Here is a 26,810-nt window from a genome sequence, read left to right as displayed (position 1 = left end):
TTTAAGATAATCTTGCTGTCTTGGTCCTAGGTCACCAGACTGAAATGCCAGTCCTTATTTTACTCTAGCAATTTGATCTTTTGCTTTCCTTTATTTCCAATGTTTGTAGTCACCTTCCTTTTTTTTTTAAATTTATTTATTTTACTTTAGGTGCATACTATATATGGCATTATTCCCCATGTTATCCCTCCCCTCCCTCCCCACCCCCCGTTATCTCTCCCCTACCCCCCCAACTGTCCCCTGTGTGTGATGCTCCTCTCCCTGAGTCCACGTGTTCTCGTTGTTCAACACCCACCTATGAGTGAGAACGTACGGAGTCACCTTCCTTTTTAAGCACATATCTCTAAGGGGTTTGCTTCTGCTTTTAAGCTAATCCATTATTTCAACTGTTGATTATATGATTATATGATCTGTCCAGAGTCTACGATATCGCCAGTTATAACTGATGATTCTGGTCTTTGCCCTCTCTCAAGACCTAGGTACACTGTTTCCTCAAATACAGCTCTAGAAGTTTGTGGGTATGCAGCATGGGAAACATCCTGTGTCCTGACATAATATAGTGGATACACTGGGTTCTTTTAAAAAAGACAGAATCATAACTGACCCCATGTGAAAAGGCCTGAAGCAGTCTAGGCAATGGAGACCATGACCTTGGTTGGCCCCCCTGAGACTATACTTATATTCAGACTGGCTCTGTTCTCTATTTGCTGCTACCAGGGGAGTGGGGACAGGTTGTGTGTGTTTAGTGTCTTGGGCTGAACTGGATACACTGGAGCATGTGGAGGCTGCTGTGGGCTGATGGAAGTACTACAATTTGGGCTGTATATCGGGCAGCCAGGCCCTTGTCCAAGGAAGCTAACTATCATCTAAGATACCTTGGGAAAATGAACATCGTGATGAAGAGTTATTTACCCGTATGGCGCCTTTCTTAGTAGCATAATGTATTGCACCCAGACCTCATAACATCCTCTTGAAGAAAGGAAGTGGCAGAGAGTGTTAAAACGTTACTGGTTAATCATGGGGAAACTGAAGCATGGATAGGTTTATGAGGCTTGAACAGAGTTACACAATGGCTCAGTGTCTGGCCTGGGAATGAGGCCTGAGTTTGCCGCTTGCTGTCAGGACTGCCGACAGCATTGTGTTTTGCATTGTACAACAGTGAAAAGGGCTTACTCTTCACAATGCAAGAGCTGCTGTAGGAGACACACACAATGAACTTTGGTACAGTATAGTCTAGAGGCCAAAATGAGTAATTTTAAGTAAATTGACTATAGGATTCAAAGCTTCATTAAGTTTTAAAGCAAAAAACAAATGGAAACTCTGTATAGTTTTTAGGAATTGACTCAGAAAACCTGACCATTCCTTCCACATTGGAAGTAGCATACTCTTAAAAGTTTTATCTTGTTGACTCAAAATCTGACACTGTTCCTGTTAACCATAGGATTGGTTTATTCAGTCATTTCAAATACATGTTTATTTCTAAGAGTCTGTGGTTTATTTCAAAGATTCTGCCTTGTAATAACTATCAATCTGGCCTTTATGTTCCAAAGTACCTTATTTCCATAGCCTGTGGTTTTGTGGAGAGGCTTTTGTTTTATTCAGTTTGGGTTCTTGTAGAACAGCTGGAACTGCAGAGCCTGGGCTTTGAGAAAGAGCTTGAGGAGTTGCAGGGGGAGATGTCGTGTTGGATGTCTTTAAGACATTCAGCTATATGATTGAAACCATGAGAGTAAGATGACATCACTGGTGAGAATATAAAAAGAGAAGTGTGACTGACACCTGTAATCTCAGCACTTTGGGAAGCCAAGGCAGGCATATCACCTCAGCTCAGGAGTTCAAGACCAGCCTGGGCAACTTGGTGAAACCTCGTCTCTACAAAGAAATATAAAAATTGTCTGGGTGCAGTGGTGCACACTATAATCCCAGCTATTCGGGAGGCTAAGGTGGGAGGATTGCTTGAGCCTAGGATTGTGGAGGTTGCAGTGAGTGTCGATTGCAGCACTGTACTCCAGCCTGAGGGACAGAGAGAGACTGGCTTAAAAAAAAAAAAAGAAAAGAAAAAGAGAAAGAGAGGAGAAAACACAGTGGAGTAGAATATCACTGCTGTCACTGCGAAATTATCTTTTATGTCAGAGATGTCTTAGGTGACCTAGAATAAGCAGGTGATATAGATATTAATGGCATGGGCTACAAAGTTTTTATACTCCGGATTTTAAAAAAAACATGAAGGTGAAATTCTGGAGTGTTTGGCAAAAATATGAGTGATAATAACATGAATAATTTAAATAGGATGCTCTAGCAATCAGTCACATACAGTTTTATTTGATATTAAAGATTTATGATAGTTTGGGCCAGTGTAGTCAGGCCAGCCCTGCTCCAGGAGATAGTCCAGAGGAATTCTGGCAGGGAGCTGAGTGAGAATGAGGGCTTCTAGAGCAGGAATAGGGTTTCTCCTCCTTGAACCCCAACTAAAACCAAAGCAGCCCAGTAAAAGAAACTGTGACTGGTTTTGTTGTGTGTCCTAGTTGAATGTGGAAGACCTCTTCTAAGTCTGAACAGCTGCTAGCCAGTAGCCATCTTTGAAGGAATAGATGCATCCATAAATAAATATATCTCTGTGAAAAACTCTCATCCTGAGCCTGGGAGACAGACTTTATAAAAAGTTTATTAAAGTCAGACAAAATCAGCCAGCCTTCATATGAATCCACAATGTGATGTGTTGGTGTCTAGAATGCTGTTAGTGGTCGTTAATCTTGTGGGAGAGGGTGTGCTGGAACTAAAGGAAGGTCAGAGAAGAACATGCAAAGGATGAAGGCAGACTGAAATAAGTAGGACTCATCAGGCTTGAAAAGACTGGGAGGAAATACAATTAACATCGAATAAACCCACGAAGAATATGGGTCTTAGAATTGTTTACCAGAAGCAGATAGAACCTCCTACAAATGGAGGAAAAGTGAATTTAGGACAAAAAGAAGCTCTAATTTACCAAGAAATTTGATCCTGTACACCAAAACCACTCTTTCTGGAACCAGGCTAACTAATGGCATTGAAGCTAAGTGAAAAAGTCAAGGGTTTCTTATTTTGATACTATTTTCTTGAAGTATGGAGGGCCCAGAGAGCATAAATCAAGCATACTATTAGTCTCTATGTTCTCTTTTTTTTTTTTTTTCCTTAGGTAAAATTTGAGTGTCATTCATTCTTCATTCAACAAGTATTTGCTGAAGGTAGATTCTATGCCATGTTCTCTGCTAGACAGTGGGGGTACTGAGATGAAGGTGGACAGACATGGTTCTCATAGGCTGGTGATGAATAAGAAACTGTAATTGTCTGTGTAATGAATTTACAAAAGCCCTGTAGACATGAATTGCTAACACAATCTTAGGATTGGAGCAGACTGCCCTGAGCACAGGATGATTAAGTTGAGACCTAAAAATGATGAGGAGTTGGCTAAGTCCTGAAGTGGGGGAAGAGGGAACAATGTATTAGATGCCTCAATTGAGGTGAGAGAGGACATAGCTGGAGGAGCTAGGGGAGTGAGGACAATGAGGCTGGTGAGCTTGGCTGGAGCAGATCATGGAGTGTGGGGTAGACAATGGTAAGGATTTGGGCTTGAGAGCTGGGCAAAGTCACTGTGGTGGCTTAAGCACAGAAGGTCAGATTTTCTCTTTATATGCAATCCAGTGGCTGCAGTGTGGAGAACAGGGGGTACAAGAACAAATATGCTGGAAGCAGTGGGAGGATGTTGATGCTGTCTAGGTGATGATGGCCTGGGTTGGACAGAAGCAGACAATCCTTGAACTACTTCAGAGGTCATATGAACTGGATTTGTTGATTAGATGTGAGAAATGAGGGAGAGAGACAATCAAGCTTGATTTACGAAAGTATGACAGCCAATTAGGACTCAGATTTTATCTGAGTGAGATGAATCAACACAGGCTTTTTTATAGGTCTCTTCTCTCATGATCTCCAGATGACCCAGAAGTGAGTAGATCTGCCTCCTTTCCTCATTGTCTCCCCCTTTCCCTGTTTCTCTCCTGAATCATTTAGGCCCTAAGTGTTTCAGGCTCTACAAGCTGGTACATAGTTGGCCCCTAACAAATGAATATGGGATAAGTAGAAAGATCAAAAGCTGCATGGACACCCTGTCTCCCAAATCCTCTTGGCTTTCTTTTTTTTCATTTTGAGATGAAGTCTCGCTCTTGTTGCCCAGGCTGGAGTACAATGGCGCAATCTTGGCTCACTGCAACCTCTGCAACCCAGACTCAAGCGATTCTCTGCCTCAGTCTCCTCAGTAGCTGGGACTACAAGCACCCAACACTAGGCCTGACTAATTTTTTTTTTTTTTTTTTGTATTTTTAGTAGATACCGGGTTTCACCACATTGGCTAGGCTGGTCTCGAACTCCTGACCTCAGGTAATCTGCCAGCCTTGGTCTCCCAAAGTGCTGGGATTATAGGTGGGAGCCACAGTGCCCAGCCCAAATCCCTTTGTCACTAACTCTTGCAGAGCAAACAGGTTTGTGCAGTGCCCAAACTATACTACAGTTCATAGTACCCTGGTTGATTGACCTGAAACAATTTAGCAAAGGCCATAAAGGCAATTATATGTACAGAGACTCTATTTAATGATTTTAAAAATCTTTGTATTTTGAAATGATATCAAACAGTGGTAAGAACAAGGAATTTTCCTCTATTCTTTTCACTCAGTATCACTAGTCATTAACATTTTATCATGTTGGTTTTATCACTCTCCTCACTAGATAAAGATGGAGCTGGAGATTTAGAATTTTTCTGAGCCAATTAATTGTGGACATCAAGACCCTTCACCTCTAAATACTTAGAGGAATTATAAGTAACTAGAATATTTTCTCAAAATATTTTGAGATTTTTGATTTCTCAAAAATCAAAAAATGATTTTTCTTATATAACCACAGTACATTGATTAAATTCAGGAAATTTATGTTATACAGTACTCTTACCTAATATGCAAATCTATATTTTATGCTCACTTATTGTCTCAATAATGTCATTTATGGTATTTTTTTTCCCTCTTGATCTAAGATCTAGTCCAAGATGTATTGCATTTTTCTTTTATTATGTCTTTTTAGTCTTCTTTAACATGGAACAGTTCCTCAGTCTTTCTTTGACTTTTAAGACATTGATATTTTGGAGAACAGGCCAGTTGCCTTATGGAATACTCCTGAGATTGGCTTTATCTGGTTTCCTCATGCTTAGGTCGAGGTTGTGTGGTTTTGGCAGGAAAGCTGTGGGATGATGTCATGCTCCTTGCAGTGCACCTGCCACAGCAGGAAGGGGGCCATGAAGTAGACAAACGTTTCATAATTAAGAACGTTAACTTTGATCACTTGGCTAGAGTGATGTCTCCAGGTTTCACCATTCTAAAGTTACCATTTTCTTCCTTATAAGTAATAGTTTATTCAATTACTTCTTAATACATATTCAGTCATTTTCAATGTGACTAAGGTTTGTTTCCACACTCTTACTTAAAGGAACATTTTTCCCCCTTCTTTTGGCAGTGTTTTAGAGCGCTTTGCTGCAAGGGACCACCACCTGCACGACCAGAATATGACCTGGTTTGCATAGGCCTCACTGGCTCTGGCAAAACCAGTCTGTTGTCCAAACTTTGCAGCGAAAGCCCTGAGAACGTCGTGTCGACCACAGGTGGGTACTGTGCTGGGGTTCTGTCCCTTTTTCTTTCTCATCCCAAGATGTCCTAGTTTCCTGTGCAATTTTTGTGGTTCCTCACCTCCCCTCTACTTATAGTTTAATGCTTTAGTCAGTTTATTTTAATTTTAGACACTATCTCTTTTTCAGAGTTGAAATGGATTTAATAGCATTAAATTGCTGTATCTTGTATCCCTCTAGCAGGTCATGTCAGTGGCAATGAATAAATGAAGCTTGGGAATATATTAATACAAGCGAATCCTGAAATCTAAAACTCTGATATATGACAAAATAGATTCATCTTGGGCCCATGGAATGCTTTCCTTCCTTGAAGTGTCACTCTAGCCTTCGTTTCTTGGCCCCACACTCCCTAAACAGTAAACTGATGTAGTCTGAATGTTCTTTCCTCATCATTTTTCACCTGGAGGAAAGTCAGTGCAGGAGATCATGCACCAGCCTTCTCCTGTTGCTTCCTGACATAGCTAAGAAAAGTCAGTCTAGGGCAGTGGTTCTCAATCTAGGGACATTTTGGAGACATTTGTGGGGAGGGTATTACTGGCTTCTAGTGGATAGAGGCCAGTGGTGCTACTAAACATCCTACAATGCACAGGGCAGCCCCCACAGCAAAGAGTTATCTGGCCCAAAATGTTTTCAGTGTCAAGTTATTAGTGAGAAATCCTGGTTGGGGTTTTTTTCACTTCCCAAATGTGTCCTATTTCTCTTCTGACAATGAAGAAGGAAAGAAGAACATAAGCTAGAGGAAATAACGGAAGAGCAGCTGCAGGAGACGAAGAACAGAGCTCCTCTGTAGGGTGAGCTGATAAGGAAGGAGAAGGGTGAGACGTTGTCTGGGAAAGTTGGAAAGACTGTTCACTCAACCAGCTTATTTTGAACACCTACTGTGTGCTAGGTCCAGTGTTAGACATGGGATAAGCAATGATTTCAGCATTCCAGGAGTCTCAGTATACTGGCTACATAAACATTAAGTTCATATCCAGAAATAGATGGGGCATGGAAGGAAGAGGCATGACAGTGTTGCCTGGAACTGGGGGAGGGGAAGAATGTACGATGTGGTTTGCTACATTGGATTTGAACTTGATAAGTAGGCCTGGTACAAGAAACAAGGTGTGGGGGTGGAAAAGAAAGAGGATTCAGGAGCAGAGGGGCAGTGTGAAGGCAAGGAGTATGAAACCGATTGGCAACCCCTGGAAACCACATTTCTGCATGGCTGCATCGTATGTTTAATAGAATGCCAGGAGATGAGTTGTATTCAGTGGTGGCTGAATCTTGACAGACCTTTCATACTGTGCTCAGGAGTTTGGGATTTTCATGTAGGTACATGAAAATATCAGAGATACCAGAATATTTTAAGCAAGGAAACTATATGATCAGATGTCCATTTGAGAAGGATCAAGCTGGCCATGACATAGGGGTTAAGTTGTAAGGAGCACAGTTAGAGGTGGAGTCAGATTACTGCAATGGTGCAGCTGAGATGATGAAGGCCTTGGTTGAGGCAGTTACAAGGAGAAGAAGAGGAAGGAATAGGTAGGATATATATTTGAGAGCTAGAATTGACAAAGCCTGTGCAGTTAGGTTAGGAGAGTGAGAGCAAGAAAGCCATGGCTGGCTCAATTCCTGGCTTAGGTGATGGTTGGATGATGGAATTATTAACTAGGATTTCCTAAAACAAGTAGAAAGGATATTGTTGATCAAGAACCTTACATAAGTTCAGGGCAGGTTTTGCCAGCAAATAAGTTAGGAAAAAAAGTGTAGGTTTTGAGGACTTTTCAGATTTTAGAATTGAGATAAGAAACTGTGGAGCTGTTAAAGCAATAGAAACATCGCTTGATTTTAGAATGAGGGAAAGAATAGGGGGATTGTAGTGAGGGGAGACACCTCAGAGAGGATTAGCAGAGCTCACACGTAGCCTCTTTGCAGAAGCTGTTTCTGATTACCTTCTTTTCTCCTTGGGTAGAACCGAGTATTCCCTCCTCTCCCCACTGGGCGTTGTCCATACTTCTCCCAGTTAGTGCCTGTAGCATTGCTTCATGTACGTGCCCATCTCCCCATCTTGGGTTATAATCTCCTAAGGGCAGATAGCGCATCACATGTAGTATTGCATACCCAGAGTCTGGCACAAGGTTTGGGCATGGATACAGATGTCTGTTAAATTCATAAGCAAAAAGTAAATTAAATCTATATAGTCCTTTGTGAGCCTTATAACAGCCTTATATGACAGGTAAGAATCCTTTTCCATATTCTCTTTCTAAATTACCTGAAGTTCAAAGGTATGGTGACATGGCTATTGTTACAGAGCTAGAAATAGGATGCTAGTTCAGGTGTTCAAGTGAAGTTTAGTAGTATCCAAGGTTTAGGATTTCTGATGGAAGTATGTACTTAATTGATTGTTTGTAAAACTGTGAATATCTTTTGAGTAATGTGCAATGAAGTTATATAAACTTTATTAGCTTAACAATTCTTTTCAAGCAAAATGCTTCTAAAATATGTGTAAGAGTTACACAAAGTGTGCTCTTCTTCACTTATGAGAGTTATCTTCTAGCACTATTGCTAGAGGATATTTTTTAATTATAGTATAAAAGATTATCTGTACATAATACAAAACAATAGTTTTGAATTATAGTGTAAAGGATTATCTGTACATAATACAAAACAACAGTTTTGAATTATAGTGTAAAAGATTATCTGTACGTAATTGTATTACCTGTAAGTTATATTTTATATTTGTTTTGATTAAATTTTTTAATAATATGTTTTACCAGAATCATCGTGTGCTAGTCAATTCTCTGATGAATTAGTTATTAGGTTGGCTAATTTTTTGGATATGAAGCTTCTTTGAGTTGTCATTGTTCTGAACCTGGCACAATGCCTTTTTGGAGGCCTCTTTGGATGAAGCTGCCATCAAGAAGTTTATACCCAAGTTAGGAAGATAAGCTGTGTATTGATAAAAACAGTTCACATAGGCCAGGGACAGTTGCTCATGCCTGTAATCCCAGCACTTGGGGAGGCCGAGGCAGGTGGATTACCTGAGGTCGGGAGTTCGAGACCAGCCTGACCAATATGGAGAAACGCCATCTCTACTAAAAATATAAAATTAGCTGGGCATAGTGGTGCTTGTTTGTAATCCCAGCTACTTGGGAGGCTGAGGTAGGAGAATCGCTTGAATCCTGGAGGTGGAGGTTGCAGTGAGCTGAGATTACGCCATTGTACTCTAGCCTGGGCAACAAGAGTGAAACTCTGTCTCAAAAAACAAAAACAGAACAAAACAAAAACAGTTCACATATATTGCTTATTTAATATATGCCAGGCTCTGTGCTAAGACAGAATCTGATATGTGATATACTTAATGGTGTAAATATGAATGTTAAAAGAGGAGAGCGTTTCTAATCTGGAGGGCCAAGGAAAGCTCATAGTGAAGGTTACATTTGAGTAGGTTATTTTATGATGGGTAAGATCTAAGCAGAGAGGAATGGGGTGAGGAGAAGTAGGGATAGAAAGCATAGGTGTATTCAGAGAAAGATTAGTGACTTTACTGGGTTAAGGCACAGCATGCAGAAATGTAAGGTATGTGGGGATCTGAGGCTAGAGACTAGAGAAGCTGTTGGGGGAGGCCTGTTAGATGTATAGGTGATCCAGCAGGGACAGTGCTTTTGGGGATGTTATTGCTACTGTAAAAGTGACTGTCATGCTGGGTGTTCGAGAGGAAAAGAAGATAAAACAATCACATATGGGTTAAGTTTATAGCTTTGTGTTTGGGTGAATTGTTGAAAAAAAAGGTAGGGAAACATGACAGATAGTTTTAAGATAAAAATAATGAGTTTAGTTTGGGGCATGCTAATTTTGAGGTGTTGACAGTACATCCAATAATGATCCAAATGCTAAAAGACAAGCAGACTAGAGAGATTTTGTAGATAGAGAGATAGATTTGAGAGACCACTCTGTGGATTTGAATGAGATTATCCAGGGGTAATGGGTAGAAAGAGAGAAAGATGCTAAGCACCAATTATGTTTTGTTAATTAATTCCACATTCATTGAATGTCAGTTATGTAACCACCACTGACTTAAGGACTAAGGATATATCAGTTAACAAAATATATAAACAACCCTGCTCTTTGGAGCTTATGTTACAGTATCTGTATTTGATAAGAAATATAGGTCAGACAGTTCTATATAATATCCTTTAAGTCAAATATGGGCAAGAAATCAAAAGAACTAGTCAAATAAGGTAAACATAAGTCTAAAGTTCTGAAAAAGGCATTGGATGTTATGTCAATGTGGTATTTAATAACTAATGGTAGAAATGGTTTCAGAAGAGTATTGAGGTGGAAACCAACCTGAGAAATGAGGGGATTGATGAGCAAGCAAAGGAATTGAGGGATAGACATCATTTTCCCTCCTTAGCTCTTTGGCATATAGATGATTCTTTCAAGAAGATGGACAGAAAAAGAGAAAATAGTGCTAAGCGTATTTGTTTCTATAAGAAAAGGTCTCTTGAGCATGCTAGTAGACAGAGATTTAGGGTGCTCGTCAGGGGAAAAGGAGAGACTAAAGATGCTCAAGAGAGGGCAGTGAGCACAAGAATGAGTGAGGATTTCTGGTAAGATGGAATAACTGAAACTGGTTTGCTCTCCCACCTAAAAGAACAACCATCACCACCAGCTCATGAAATATACACAACAACAATTTTCAAGCCAGTGAATGTCAAGCAACAAAAGACAGTTAGCCCAGAGAGTGAGAAACAAATGAGATGTATACTGTGATTGTCCCAGCTTAATGCCTTGAGAGTTTCCAGGCTGTGGCACAGTTCCAGAGGGAGCTGAGGTGGAGCTCAGTGAACTCCTTGCATTGAGGAGATGAAGCTGAGAGCAAGGGGAGACGAAGATAGCTAACGTTCATAGGATAGAGTACCAGAGAAAAGAGTTGTACAGAGAGAGAATGCTAGAGATTTTCAGAGGGTCTTCCTTGAGTTTCCAGCAAAATATTTAATGCATGCATGTGAGGAAACTTCCCAAGGCCACGGAAAGAACCATCTTAAAGAACTAGAGGCACCAGCGCTGACTGGAAAACTTGTAACTCACGAGGAAGTGGGTAGAGTACTTGGCAAGGTCAGCCCTAAGTTGGGTACTACTCTGGACTCCCATGGCAGATAATACTAGCAAGTTGCAAAACCTCGGTTGGGTGTCTGGTAATGTTAATGCATCTCATTACAAAACTATATAGGATTTAAAGAAAAAATATTCATCACTCAACAAGGTAGAATTCACAATGCCTGAGAGTCAGTCAAAGATTATCAGACGTGGGAAGAGGCCAGAAAACATGATTCATAGTGAGAATAATCATCAAATTGGAACTGACCCAGAACTGATGTAAATATCAGAACTAGCAAAAGGACATTAAAACTGTTATTATAACTGTATTCTGTTAATAGAGACTGAGACAGAAAAAAATGCAGAGTATCCAGTGAGCTGTGGGACAACTTTAAACCTAACCTAGGGTAATTTTGAGTCCATGAAGGTGAGTAGAAAGGGACAGAAAAATATTTGAAGAAATAATGGCTGAAACGCGTCAAACATGAAGAAAACTCTATACCTGCAGATCTAAGAAGCTCATTGAACCCCAAACAAAAGGAACATGAGCAAGGCTGGGTACAGTGGCTCACACTTGTAATCCCAATACTTTGGGAGGCTGAGATGGAAGGATCACTTGAGGTCAGGAATTGGACACCAGCTTGGGCAACATAGTAAGACCCCATCTCTACAAAAACATAAATAAATAAATTAGCTGCATGTGTTGGTGCACACTTGTCGTCGTAGCTACTTGTGAGATAGAAGTTGGAGGACTGCTTGAGCCTGGGAGTTTGAAGCTACAATGAACTGTGATCACACTGCTGTACTCCAGCCTGGGTGATAGAGAGAGAGAGAGAGAGAAAGAGAGAGAGAGAGACCCTGTCTCTTGGGGGAAAAAAAGAGAGAAAGAGAAAGAAACATAAATATAACTAACAAGGCACATCATAATAAAATTGTTCAAAACCAGTGATTAAAGAATATATTTAATTTTATGTGTAACTTGGCTGGGCTCCAGTGCCCAAATACGTAGTCAAACATTAGTCTGGATGTTTCTGTAAGGGTATTTTGGGATGACGTTAATACTTAAATCTACGGATTTTGACAGATTATCCTCCATAATGTGGTTTGGCCTTATCCAGCCAGTTGAAGGCCTGAATAGAATAAAAGACTTGCCTCCCTGGAACAAGAGGGAATTCTTTAGTAAATGGCCTTTGGACTTGAACTGCACATTGATTCCTTCCTGGGTCTCCAGCCTGTCAGCCCAAACTATGGATTTTGGATTTACAGCAACTGTAATTGTGTGAGCCAGTTTCTTAAAGTATTTCTCTGTCTCTATTTATATCGATATATAAACAAAGATATATATTTACATCTATCCATGCACTTATACGTACATATATATATATATACACACACACACATATATACACATATAAACACACATCCTTTCTTTTTTATTTTCTCTTGAGAACAAAGTAGTGCAAATAAAATACCTTAAAAGCAGATAAAAGATGTTACGTGAGTAAAAATAAAAACAAGGATGACATCACATTTTTTCACTGGAAAAATGCAAGTGAAAGACATTTGAACAGCATCTTTAAAGTATTGCACTGAAAGGGAAAAAAATGTCAATCAATATCCAGCAAAAGTATCTTTTAAAAAGAACGTAAAAATAAAGACTTTTTCAGATATACAAAATCTGAAGGAATTTATCGTTAGCAGATAAGCATTGTAAGAAATGTTAAAAGAAGTCCTTGAGGCAGAAAAAAAAATGATACCAGATGGAAATATGGATCCATATTAAAGAATAAAGAGTGCCAGAAATGCAAAGAGTATCAATAATTATATAAGATTTACTTCTTTATTTAAATATCTTTAAGAGGTAACTCTTTAAGCAACAATAATAATCACATGTTATGGGGTTAATAACATGTAAAAGTAAAATGCATGAGAACAATAGCATAAAGGTCGTGGGGAAAAGAGAAGTACACTATTGGAAGACTCTTGTGCTCTACGCAAAGACGTATAACAACGCTTGAAGGTAGACTGATTAAAGATGTACTGTAAACCCTAAAGTAACCACTAAAATAGCAAAACAAAGAATGAGAGCCAATAAGGCAACAAATGAGATAAAATAGAATTATCTAAAATAGTCCAAAAAAGGCAAAAAAAGAAGAAAAGGTGAAAAAGAATGGATGAAACAAATAGGAAACAAGTAGAACGGTCATACAGTCAAACCTAAAAATCAATAATAAATGGTCTAGACTCCTTAATTAAGAGAAAGAGGTTGCTAGAATGGATTTTTTTAAAAAGCAAGACCCAACCAAATACTGACTTTAAGAATCAAACTTTAAGTATAAAGATACAAATAGGTTAAATATAAAAGGGTGGAAAAAGATATATCATGCTAACACTAGTCTAAAGAAAGTTGGAGTAGCTATGCTAATATTAGACAATGTAGATTTCAAAGCAATGAATAAGGCTGGGGATGAAGTTCATAATGATGAAGGGATCATTTAATCAAGAGGCTATAATAGTACTAAACATTTATGTACCTAACAGAGCTACAAAATATATGAAACAAAAAATGACAGAACTGCAAAGAGAAATGGACAAACCCACAATTATAATCAGAGACTTCAATTTCTCTCAGTAATTTATAGATCATATAGGAAGAAAATCAGCCAATACGTAGTAGACTTCAACAATACTAACAGCTAAGTTGACCTGATTAACATTTTAAAAAATACTCCATCCAACAACAGAAGACATTCTTTTTAGGTACACATGGAATATTTGCCAAATTAGGCCACCTATATCTATTTAAGAAATTGATACCTTTTCTTTCTTTTATAAAGTCTAGTTGGTTTCACTAGTGAATCCTACCAAACATCTTAAGGAAGAAATACTTCCAATTCTGTACAATCTCTTCCAGAAAACTGAAGAGGAGGGAAAATGTCCCAACTTCTAAGACCAGCATGAAGCTGATACCAAAACCATACAAAAACATTACAAGAAAAGAAAACTGCATACCAGTAGCTCTCATGAACACAGATACAAAAATTATAAGTGAAAATCTAGCAAATCAAATTCAACAATAATATTTTAATAGGGTAATATATCATGACCATGTGACATTTATTCTAGGAATGCAGAGCTTGTTGCACATTGAAAAATTAATCAGTTTAGTTTATAATATCAATAAGCCGAAAGAAGAAACTATGATCCTGTGAAGATATGAAAAACAAACAAACAAACAAAAAAACTCGGCATCAGTTTTTGACAAAAACTCTGAACAAAGTAGAACTAGAAAGGAATTACATCAACTGTTAAAGGGCATCTGTGAAAACCCTGCAGCGGTTGTCACAGTTAATGGAGAAAAACTGAATTATTTCCTGTTCAGATCAGGAATAAGACATGGTTGCCTGGTCTCACCACATCTATTCAACGTTGTAGTAGAGATTCTAGCCAGTAAATCAGGCAAGAAGAAATAAATAAAAACTTACTTGCCAATGGCATGATTGTTAAAGTAGAAAATCTACAACTCTATGCCATAAACTGGAGATGGTTAATGTGAATTAGAGCTGATAGTTTTAGAGATCTGAAAACTATCAGAAACCATCAGAGGATAGCTCTGGCTAGTTTTAAGGATGTTGCCCATAAGAATAGAAGCATATAGGGTGTGGTGGACAACTGTTAGACAAATATTGAATTCATTCAGAGAGATGAACAAAATCCTTGAAAATTGGTAGGTGGGAATGCAGTGGTCCATATATAAATAATGTCGTAACTCAGGTAGGATGTTATTAACAAGTGGCTATGATGAAGTGTTCTAAAAGCATAAAAGGAAGCAAAGCTTGTGCTGAGAGGCACTGATAAGGAAAGCTCTGTTTGCTAGTGTATGGAGGAAGAAAAAGTGTACAGGGAACTGTTGGAATACGGAGAAGACTCTTCTTAACAAAGGTGAGGTTCCATATGATTGGCTGAGAGGGCTCTGTAATGATAAGGTAAGGCTGAGTTGGCCATGGAAGGCAGGAAGTAAGGATGTAGGAGAAAAAGGGTAGATGCTTGGCATTTGGACCTGTGTGTTCAAATTATTCATTATAGTGAAAGAAGGAGGGCAAGATGTTGGAGAAACAAGTTACTGATGATAGAGAAGGATTGGCGGATAGGCTGCAGAGGAGATCCCACAGACTGACGTTGGGATCCACAACTGTTCAGTGCTGGAGTTTGAGATAGGGATTGGTGACATCTTCAAACTTACTGCCCAGGTTCAGAGTTCTTTTTGTTGTTCAGTGTGTGCGTGTGTGTGTGTGTGTGTGTGTGTGTGTGTGTAAGTAAAGAATAACAAAGGAGGTGGAAGGAAGGTACTGAAATAAACAGCAAAGCCCAATAGTAATAAAGGTAACTAGGAAAAGTTAACTAGGTAACTTTCTTCCTTCTGAGGAAGCCAGAAAGCCACATGTGTGTGTAGACATTCAGTGTGGAAGATGGCAGAATAGCTGGACCTGTGGAGAATGAGTCATAAGGTAATGATCAAGGAACTTAACTGTATACAAATTTAAAACCATTGGAAAGCTAAAATTAAGATAAATATAAAAAAATACTGTTGGAAATATTTGCATCAGATATTACAGATAAGAATATGGCTGGCCCTCTTAGAGAATTCAACCACATTTACAAATAACATCTAGAATCTAATAGATAAACTATGCCAAGTCTACAAAGAGATAATTCATAAAAAGAATAAATGGCAAATTAATGGAAAAGTTTCAACTTTATTAGAAGTTTAACTTTACTAGAGAATAAATAAGTAAATATTAGTTTTATACTTAAATTTACCAAAATCTATTTCTTTACGAGAAGAGTCAGTACTGGTAACTGTTGTGGCATTGGTGTGCACATGTATTATACGTGACATTATGATTGCTACATTATGATTGTTGTGATATCCCTTTTCTTGGAAAGCACTTTTCTTGGAAAGCAGTTGTTCATATAAATCAAAACTTGTGAAAATATTCACAGACCTAGTAATTACACCACTGGCAAGTAAGTAACTTAAGGGAAACTATATGCATAAAGCAATACCTTGCAACATTTTGTGTTGTAACTACAAGTTTAAGGTAGTTTAAATGCCATACAACAAGGAAGTTTGTTAATTACATTATGGTAACTTGAGCAAAATAATTATAGATTGGAAGAATATATACAGTCTTCTATTTAAAAATTAAAAATTAGATTTACATTTATTTTTGAAATTAAACCATGGAAAACTGCATTTGAATAAGAAAACTATGCATTTGAGTAAAAAAACTAGAGAAGCCGGGCGCAGTGGTTCACGCCTGTAATCCCAGCACTTTGGGAGGCCAAGGGGGGCGGATCACGAGGTCAAGAGATCAAGACCATCCTGGCCAACATGGTGACACCCTATCTCTACTAAAAAATGCAAAAATTAGCTGTGTGTGGTGGCATGCACCTGTAGTCCCAGCTACTAGGGAGGCTGAAGCAGAAGAATTGCTTGAACCCAGGAGGCGGAGATCGCACTGAGCCGAGATTGTGCCACTGTACTCCAGCCTGGTGCCTGGTGACAGAACAAGACTCTGTCTCAAAAAAAAGAAAAAAACAAAAAAAAAAAACAAAAAAAAAACTAGAGAAAAACTCTAAAAATAACAACTTTATTGGTGTGATCAAATTATGGGCAAAACTTTATTCTTTTAAAATTATTTCTCTATTTTATAACATTTTGAAAATGTAAAGCCAATTAAAAATGAAATATTTGTTGAAGAGTCTTGAACATTTGAAAAGAGAATCTACCTTGACAATTGGTTTCTTAAAATGAAAACATGTGAGAAAGGTATGTTCGTTTAATTTCAGCAAGGCGAGAATGTCTGCCTTTTCTTCAGAAAGAATTCAAACTTTATTGGATTGTTAACTTCAGTAATTTTTCACCTCTGACATAATTTTAAAAAGATACTTAAATTGTCAAACTCAAAGAGCCAAGAAATCCTCCAGAGAGCAGGACCTGTTGGTGAGGAGAGAAAAACTGAGTAATTTGCACCTTGGTCTAGAAATAAAAGTGAACTCTATCCAGACTGAATTCCTTTACTGTGTATGTATGAGGAATTTGTTGATAAGAGGGGTTGTTAAACTGTAGATTACGTAAATGTTCACTATTTTTTAAAGTAGAGGAATGGAATCTAAAGGCTTAGGATAAAATATTGATGCTCCATGGAGAATAACCTAGAGAAAACTGAACACTTTGAATTGAAAAAGGTTGAAAACATCTTCTAGGGATATATACCATATTTGAAAAAGATTGAAAATGTTCATGAAATTTGAAGAAGACATTTAAATACCTTCAGTATTAGCTTCATATGTGTTAAACTGTCAACAGGAGAAACAAGTTAGAAAGTCAGATGTTGATATCTTTTAAAGGATTGTGTTTTATAAATGCCAGCAGATTAAATTTCCTTTTATGATGTTGAAATCATAGTTAGAAGAATTTCATTAGTCGGTTGTCCAAATATCACAAAACTGCTGTGGCATAAATCATGCCCTTGGTCCAGGTCAGAGCCACCAGATCTGTGGAATGTCTTTCCCTTCAGCAGTTCTTAGAGTGACCCAGGAATTTAAGAAGTACACAAGTATCTGTGTGTGTGCACTCAGACTTGAGGGAAGGGGAGGAGGGCTAAGTCTGTAGGTCCAAGTAAAATACTTGTGTGTTCCACACAGTGAATAAAAATAGACTAACCTTCCTCCCAAAACTAATTTTGTTACAATTCCAGGAATTCTTTCAGTGCATGAAAAACTTCACATTCATCTTTCTTGTCTCACAGGTTTTGTTGGATTTAAGAATTGCAAAACAAAGACTGAAAGGCTATACAAACAATTATTTCCCCAAAGAGTTACTAAGTCATATATTTATTAAAAATTTGTGGGGTTAAATCTTAGGGGAGGTTTCAGTCTTACTAATGTAGCTTAGATAGGCCAGGAAAAAATGACTGCGTAACTTAGGCTTCAGGCATCAAATTGTTTGAATGGAGCCTGGGGAGAGGTACCCGTGAGGCCTTCAGCCAAATACTACAAGCTATTGATGACTGACTCAGTGGTTACTTTTATTTCCTTCTCCTTGTTTAATATAAATAATGGAATCCTAATTTTAGAGGAAATCTCAAAGAGCTAATTTTGTCCTCATTTTGCAGACGAGGAATTCAAGCCCAAGGCAAGACAAAAATGTGGCTAGTGAGTCTAAGAGCTGTGGCTCAGACTCCTAGGATAGTCCCTTGTCATGTTAGCACGCTGATACCCTGAAGATAGCATCAGAGGACACTTTCTGTTTGAAGAAGCAGGAGAGTAGTTATACTGTCACGAATGAGTCAGTTGAACATTTCCCTCCCCACCTAAGTTTCGGATTTTATTAATTGTTTCTATAAAATGTACATTCTAAACTCGTGCTGTTATTTTTATTTCATTAATAAGAAAGCAATGTTATATAGACCTGAAAACTCTTGAGTTTCTTGTGTTAGGTGATTTATAAACAGGGAGGACAGTAAATTAGTGGGTTTATTAGGCACATGTGTATTTGGCCAGTTGACTTCACCAGTATTTAGGCTCAAAACTGGGCAAAGTGGTGTGAATCTCTCAAGTTTGTTGGCATATGGAGGGGGCACTACAGTGTAGGGCTCTGGTGATGAGACCTGGTTTCAAGTTTTGAATATAGCACTTAGTACTTTTGGCAAAGCACTTAATGCTGTAAGCTTCACTTTCTTCTTGTGATAGTACTACTGACATTAACTTTAGAATTGTTATAGCAGCTAAATTAGGAAATAGATATTAATACTTATCATAGTGAGATCCTATTGTGTGCCAAGCACTGACGTACAGAATACACTGTAGGTTGTTTCTTCATTATAGTTCCTTGCAGTCTAGCCAGAGAACAAATATAAAACAAATTAACTGATATGTAGTTACAACTGTGAAAATCATGTAACAGGAGTAGTGAATACTGGAAGAACATGGACTCAGAAAAATTAGTCTAGTTTGAGGACACTGGAGAAAGCTTCCCTGACAAAGTAGCTTGCTCAAAGTCAAACAGTGAATAAATGGGAGAGCAAGAATTTGAACCCAGACTTTCTTTCTCTAGAGCCCATGCTGTTGGGTAGCTTTATTCCTCAAAGCAGCCCTTTGAGAAAGGTGTTTTAATGGTTTGACCTTTGGTATCCCTCCTAAATATTATATTAATTCTCCTCCTTGACCTCATGAAACCTGATGTAAAGGAATAAAATGTAGTCTAGTAGTTTCCCTTCTTGATTGTCCTGGTGAACTGAAAGTATGACTTTTGATTTTTGGTTCCATTTAATCCTTTAAAATGTTTAGAATGACTAAAATAGAAAAAAAAATTCTCTTCTATAAACAGTACATTTCCTTATGTTCTGGACTAATCAGTCTATCTAGACTTTGTCTTTTAAACATTAATTACTGAAGCTATACTGTAAAAATAACATGGAGACAGCAACATGGATGACTGTGCTTACTTTGCGTATAAATGTAGCCACATGAGTTTTATCTGGGGAGAAAACATTTATGAGTCTTTTGTTGGGACATTTATATGCCTATAAATAAAATTGCTAGGTAACTTTGCTTAGTGCGAACTTTTGAAGACGTTTTGGTAGTCAATTTATTACGAAGACTTTGCAAGAATTTAAAGACATTAACAGTGATGTAATCTGCTTGTTGAGTTAATAAATTTCATAGTCGTATTTTGCATATAGATGTGGCAATTTCTGGAAGGATATTACTTCCCTTTGAGAGCCTGCATATTGTCAGCTTTTACGAATAAAAGTAGATTAAACATTGGTGATGTGCTCCATAACCGTTTCCTTTTCAAAGTTGAGGCCTGTGCCTGTCCTACTTCTCTAGAAAATCTAAACTTGAGTTTCCTGCGCATAACCACTAATAGACTGCTTAATATTTGCAGAGAGCTCTTCATTTTCAGGATTTCACAATCATTGCCTTTTAATCCATATAACACCCATGTGAGGTAGGTAGAAAATTCAAGCATCCAACTCTCCTGCAGGCAAATTTCTGTGCCAGTAGGAATATTATGATTGGCACTGACTTTCCTTTATTTCCCAGAGGCTAGACACCTGGAGAGGCTTTCCTGCAGGCTCAGGTACATGCCAGTATTTCAGCCACATGGGACTGCCTCCTCTTTCCTCCTGCTCATTTACTAAGGTTCAGTGACTTCATGCACCATTAACCATAATGCTGTGCTGACTTTATCAATCTGGATTAAGCCCACAAAGGAAGAGGTATGCTTTAGAAGATTGTTAGAGGGCCCAATGAACATATACTGTATTTTGTGTGCAGCAAACTTCACCTGTTGACACCTCCATTACTCCAACAAAGGTACTTTTCATTTAGTGGTAATTTTTACATCTCCAACTAAGTACTTAGATTAATTAGCGAGCACCCAGAATCGGGTTTGTAATTATATTCAGGCAGGCAGAAAATATGTATACCTAACAATTAAATCATCAATGAAAAAGCATGAATTGAAACATAATGCCAGCAATATTGTGTGTTTATGGTGCACCAGGCACTGTGATAAACACAACACAACACATACATTAGCTCATCCTTATAACAACCCTATGAAGTAGATATTATCATCCCTGTTTCACAGATGAGAAAGCTAAGGCTAGCAGGTTGCCCACATTCACAGAGCTAATAAATGACAGAGCTACAATTTCAACCTAGTTCTGTCTGACTCCAAAGTCAGCTCTTCAAATGTTGTATACTACATATTGCTTTAGGTCGAAGGTAATGTATAGATTATTAAAGTACTGGAATAACATGCAGCAAAGAAGTGCAAAAAATAAGCTGGACTAAGAAGGTGTGTAATGATTTCCTTCTTTATAAAGCAAAACAAAGCCATATAAAAGAATTTTTTTTATCCATATGATACTTTATATATTTTTTCATAACTTACCTCAAATGAAAGACTCATAATTTGTCTTTGCTCTGTTGTTAAGTTCTTGAAAAAGAAATTGTTTTTCATCTTAAAATTATACATATTAAATAATACCTAAAACCTTAAATAGAATGGTTGCTCAAAAAGGACTGATAAATTAACTTCTAGAAATTTGTAGGGCTTTTAATTCAAAAAGAAATATAAGTACATGGCCAAACATTCAAAAGAAACAAAAGAATCTTCCTCCTATTTAAAATTTCCAGATCCCAGTTTCCTGAGAGTCATTATTAGTTCTGGTTTCTTGTGGATCCTTTCAGAAAGAATCAGTGTATATATTTGTGCATGCATGTGTGTGTGTGTGTGTGAATGGGTATATGCACACTTGCATATGTCACAGTTGAATTTATTGTCTTGAATGGTAATAATTAAGTCATAAATATATCATTAATCATAGAACTATATACTCTGCATATATTCTTATAATACAAATATTGTATTACATGTATTATAAAATGATTTCCTGTGTATAAGTGGATAACTATGATTGTAATTTTAAGAAAAATAGATATATGGTATATTAACCATATCCTTAAAGAAGACACTAACATAAATACTATGTAATTATAGTATGAAATGGTAATAACTTAAGAACCTTAATTTCTAGGGTTGCTGAGTTATATGTGAGAAAGAATTATAAGACATTAACTTTAAGAATTAAAGTTAATTAAAGTTAGATGCAAAGGTCCTCATAGATTTAATATTTTCTTCAATATTTCTCTATACTTTCAAATATCTTTTTTACATCTGACAAAAGTTGCAGAGTGACATTACATATTAAAGAATAAGGCAATATTTTGAAGTAAACGGGATAGTGTTACATTTTGCTATATTTTGTTTTGATAATGGTAGAAGATAATATTGAGTTATCAGTTTACCTTGAAGATTTGAGCATCCTGAGTATTTTAATTTAAAAGTTAAGTTGCTAATTCTTTTTTTATGTTTTTGTTTTCTAATTTTAGGTTTTAGTATTAAAGCAGTGCCATTCCAGAATGCCATCTTGAATGTAAAAGAACTTGGAGGTATACTATTTCAAATCATTTCTATGTCTGCCCTTAACTTTTATTAATTTCATAATAATATATGTAATTCAAACATAATGATAATTTATTCTAGTAGGTGGTTCATTTTTATCTTCATATTTCCTAGAAACATTTCCTTCTCTTTGTATATGTTTTAAAAATGTTGAAGATTTCTAAATAACATAAACTTTGGGTTTTTTAAATGAATCAAAGATTTATACTATTATTGGCAATTTATGCTGTATACTCATTGGTTTTACTTGTTCAAAAATTCTTGAATAAAACATATGAAGAGAATTTTAATATCATTAAAAGATCAATTATACAGGGAAAAGATCTGTATTTTAGAGTAGTTTGTGTTTATACTGCAGGTTTTATTTATTGTATTAGGTCTTTTTAGAATGTATTTGTTCCGATAATAAATCTTTGGCAATGGGTTCTTTGCTGGCCAAGCACATTTATTGGATAGGCTATACCCCAAACCATACATCACTCAGTCTTTCATTACACTCTCTGCCTGGCATTTTTTGGTTGTGTTTTATGTTAGTCAGGGTCTTAACCCATGTAAATAGATTAACAAAGAAATCAGTCAATTCAGTGAACCCACTAAATTCTCAAATGGCACATGGAAATAGTAAGTGCTCTGGAGTGCAGTATGATATCAGTGAATTTAATGACTTAGAAGAATGTTATCTTCCATCTCTTTAATCCCTTTGTGATATTGACCTTACCCTGTTTTGTTTTGTTTATTCTTCCTTAAGGTCATTATAACTGTGACCTATTTTTAGCTTGATGAAATTGTAACACCAACTTTATGCCATTTTAATCGTGTTTGGTACCTTCTTATTTTTATCTAATAAATATTAGCCGATCTTTTCAGGTGTCTGTTTTCAGTTCGCTATGTGTAGGACAGTTTCGCTTCTGTCAGTCAGTTTCATATCCACTTTTAGCTTTTATAGCATTAATATATAAAATAACCATGATCAATAAATTCTGATTTTTCTTTAAGACATTTGGTTTTGTCATTTTGACTCCAAAATTATAAAACATGAATGTTCTTGTCATAATTTTTTATGCAAAGTTTTTTAAAGACTGTGTTCTGTTAGGGTGAATATTTTAAATTGTAATTGTACTTTTAAGAAAAATAAATGTGTGGTATATTAACCATGCCATATGCTTAAAACCTTAAAATACAATGGTTGCTCAGAAACTATTGATAAATTAACTTTTAGAAATTAGTTTAATTTAATTTAATTTAAAAAAGAAATACAAGCATGTGGCAGAACATTCAAATGAAATAAAATAATCTTCCTCCTTTTTAAAATTTCCAGATCCCCAATTTATAAAAGATGCTTTTCTGCTTTGTGGCTTCTGGTTATTATTTATTCCTTGGTGACAGTAATATTACTTATGGATATTTAAAAATCAGAGAACACATTGTAAAAGTCCATGGAATCAAAACGTATGGTTTGAGAATTATATAGGTTTTTGATATGGTTTTTACTAAGTATTTTAGGTTGGACACAAAACTTTTATCGAACACCTCCAGGTATAAGAAACTATTGGTTAATAGACATTAATTATATATGATGTTTACTTGGATTAAACAAACAGTAAATATATCTGTACAGTTTTTAAAAAGTGAAGACCAAGAAATTTATAAACTTGGCTCTGTGCCATCAAAATTCAGTACAATAAAAGATCAAGTTAGAGGATTAGAGGTATGTAAGGTGGGAATAGGTCTGTTCTCAAGTACGGTTTAATTTTGCTGAAAGATCTGTGCCCTGACAATTGCTGAAATGGAAATTACAATGGAGGGGATACCATACGTTTTGGTGGTAATGTTTTAGTTGGTATCTGTTCTGTAATGAGGTTGAGCGATGCAGGTAAAAGGCAGAGCTTCAGGGATCAGAGTAGATACATTCGTTCCAGGCTAGTGATCCATAAGTTTTTGGCATGCATTAGTATTGAAGAGCAAATTTCTAGCCTCAGCCTAGATTCTTTTACTTCCTCAACTTTAATAGCTCTGTTTCCAGTTGACAGAGTGTCTGAAGGAAAAGGGAACTTTCTGAGTAAAATTCAATTGTGTATCCTGTGTCACATGCTCAAGGGGCATGCACTGAAGGGAGCTGACTTCTTGATAGTTCATTCACTAAGTCATTTCCTCAAATATTTTTTGAGACTAGGCTACTAGGTTATGTCTCAATCAGGAACACATGAAAACCTAGGCTAACTGGTATAAAGTTTAGCTTTCCTAGGAATTAAAGTATATCCTGGATACGAAGGGTATCATCCCAATATAAGGAGTATGTGCGTTTAGGGGGACTTATGACTGACTGAAATCAAGTTGTCTGAGAGGGAGTTGCTTGACTGAGAATTTCTGGGAAGAGAGAGTTAAGTGTTTTAGGATCAGTGTGTGAAGATATGAAGCTTTTATTTGCCAGTAGAGGGTTGCTTAGAAGACAGGTTCAGTCAGATTGTCAGAGAAAAATTCTGAATTCAAGGGAGGACCTCAAGAAGATAGGTGGTTGGCCGGGTGCAGTGGCTCACAACTGTAATCCCAGCACTTTGGGAGGCTGAGGTGGGCGGATCACCTGAGGTTGGGAGTTCAAGACCAGCCTGACCAACATGGAGAAACCCTGTTTCTACGAAAAATACAAAATTAGCCAGGTGTGGTGTGTGCCTGTAGTCCTAGCTACTCGGGAGGCTGAGGCAGGAGAATTGCTTGAACCTGGGAGGTGGAGATTGCAGTGAGCCAAGATCGTACCACTGTACTCCAGCCTGGTGACACAGCGATTCCATCTCAAAAAAAAAAGGAAGATAAATGGTAAAGAGAGAGATTGAGAGGCAGGACAGTGAGGAATGCCCAGGTAGTTCTCCCCGCCTTATCCTGGGGTTAATTCAGGAGAACAGCATGGCCCCTGTTCTCCCTGCTAATGTCATTCCTCTACCCCTTTTCAGATAATTCCAAGGCTCTTCTTCACTCTCTTTCCCAACTTTAAGTTAAATTTCTCACTCTTTCAAAATAGGGAAGCACATACACCTGTGCTCATTATCTATTTAGAAGAAATGGTATGGGGTGAAGTAACAATGAGTAATGGAGTTACACTTAGTGAAAGTCACTTTTGGGGGATCTTAATGACAAACTGTATGTTTGCATGTGACTATATTATATTTGTGTTGAATATATATTACTTATATAAATAATTATTTCCTCTTGCCAAATAATTATTTCCTCTTACCAACTTGTGAAAGTGTTTTCATATCTTTTTCCTGAAAATTCTTACAATTCTTATTCACATCCATTTCTTTTCATGTGGTGTTTTCTTACTGTTCACTTGATCATTTTACCACAGTTGATTATGTGTCTAGCATGGTCCTAGGGGCAGAAAATGAAAGATCTAAGGCACAGCCCTCATCTTCAGGGAACTCATCATTCAGTGATGGAGACATTCATGAAAAGAGATAGAGGAAATTAGTGAAATTTTTGAAAATAATGGAATGAAGGGGAAAAAAGTAAGTGCAGAAGTACAAGGTAAATTATGACAAAATGAGAGCCAAACCCAGTGGTTTGGTGGGCCATTTTTGTTTTACTATATTAAGAATGCGTTTTTCTGAATTACTGTCACACCCCGCAGGGTTGCAGTGATTATGCTTATCTTTTTGTGGAATTGGAGCTCTAAATTTTCTTTCTCTATTTGGCCCTTATTCCCTTTTCTACCCCCTACACATTTAATCTTTGCAACTTCATAACTAGAGAGTAGATGCTATTATTATCTCACGGATAAGACGACACTGGACATGATGATTTGAGCACAGTCACTTGAAGCAGGAGGTGGGAATCAATCTGAGCTCTTGTGCATAATCAGTGCACTCTACACCTACAGCACTTTACCCAGGGCCTGGCACAAGAGAAGTGCTCCCACATGTTATTTGCTAATGTTTGTATCATTATTGTTTGCACAATTTAAAGTCTTCACACATTGGTCTAGTATTTTTTTCATTAACAGTGTGTTGGTAAAACACCTTTTTTTCTTTTTTTTTTTTTTTTTTAAGATGGAGTCTTGCTTCATCGCCCAGGCTGGAGTGCAGTGGCACAGTCTCGGCTCACTGCAACCTCTGCCTCCTGGGTTCAAGTAATTCTCCTGCCTTAACCTCCCAAGTAGCTGGGATTACAGGCATGCCTCACCACACCTGGCTAATTTTTGCATTTTTAGTAGAGATGGGGCTTCATCATGTTGGCCAGGCTGATCTCGAACTCCTGACTTCAAATGATCTGCCCTCCACAGCCTCTCAAAGTGCTGGGATTACAGGCATGAGCCACCGCGGCCGGCCCTAAAACACCATTTTGACAAAACATGGATACCTTGCGCTCTGCTCAAAAACATTTATAGGACTTAATCTGTAATTATTGCTCTTGTTTTATCATTAATTTTCTCTCAGACTCTCTTATTTAGAGATCTTTCAGGTCAAACTCTTGGTAAGTTATGGTTCTGAGTTCTGGTTCTGTAATCCTGCTTCCCTCCTTTGACTTCTTCAAGACTACCTTCTGAATCAAAGTCTTACCTCTACTTTCCAAACTATCTAAAACCTTGCACAAACATTTCACTTTTATATTCAGTTATTCTTTCTAATTCATTCATTCAGCAAATATTTACTGAGCATATATTACATGACAGACTCAGTTCTAGAAAGTTGTGATGATTATAGTGTCAAAACAAGTACTGTTCCTGCATAAACCAGGTAAGAGGTCCTAGGGGAAGCTCTTGCATACTTGACTTCTTCTTCTTAATTAAAGTCAACTATTACTTCCTATAGGCCTTGGGCAGATATCCATTTAATCCCTTTCACACATGAAGGGGTTTTCTAATACCATCCAGGAAGGGTGAGTTAGTTCTGATTCCAATGAAGGGTGTTTTATAGTGTTACTTCATGAACTTTTTGTTTTCCTATATAATCTTTCAGCCAGGAGGTTTTTGGTGAAGCTAAT

At 37.3% G+C, this 26,810-nt stretch overlaps 1 protein-coding gene across 4 annotated transcripts in view; it reads left to right on the top strand.

Moving 5' to 3' along the window:
* ARL15 (ADP ribosylation factor like GTPase 15) overlaps positions 1-26,810 on the top strand; it is a 433,767-nt gene that overhangs the window by 130,380 nt on the left and 276,577 nt on the right. For all 4 annotated transcript variants that reach the window (XM_012449574.3, XM_012449572.3, XM_012449573.3 and 1 more), the window contains 2 exons: positions 5,536-5,680; positions 21,761-21,820. In XM_012449574.3, the coding sequence (XP_012304997.1) occupies positions 5,536-5,680; positions 21,761-21,820 (205 nt within the window). The remainder of the gene's footprint in view (positions 1-5,535; positions 5,681-21,760; positions 21,821-26,810) is intronic.

This window comes from Aotus nancymaae, unplaced genomic scaffold (assembly GCF_030222135.1).
Source record: "Aotus nancymaae isolate 86718 unplaced genomic scaffold, 86718_ANA_hifiasm-v0.15.2.pri h1tg000014l, whole genome shotgun sequence".
Lineage (NCBI taxonomy): Eukaryota > Metazoa > Chordata > Mammalia > Primates > Aotidae > Aotus > Aotus nancymaae.
Note: the sequence above shows the minus strand (reverse complement) of the source record. Positions and strands in the feature narration are given on the sequence as shown.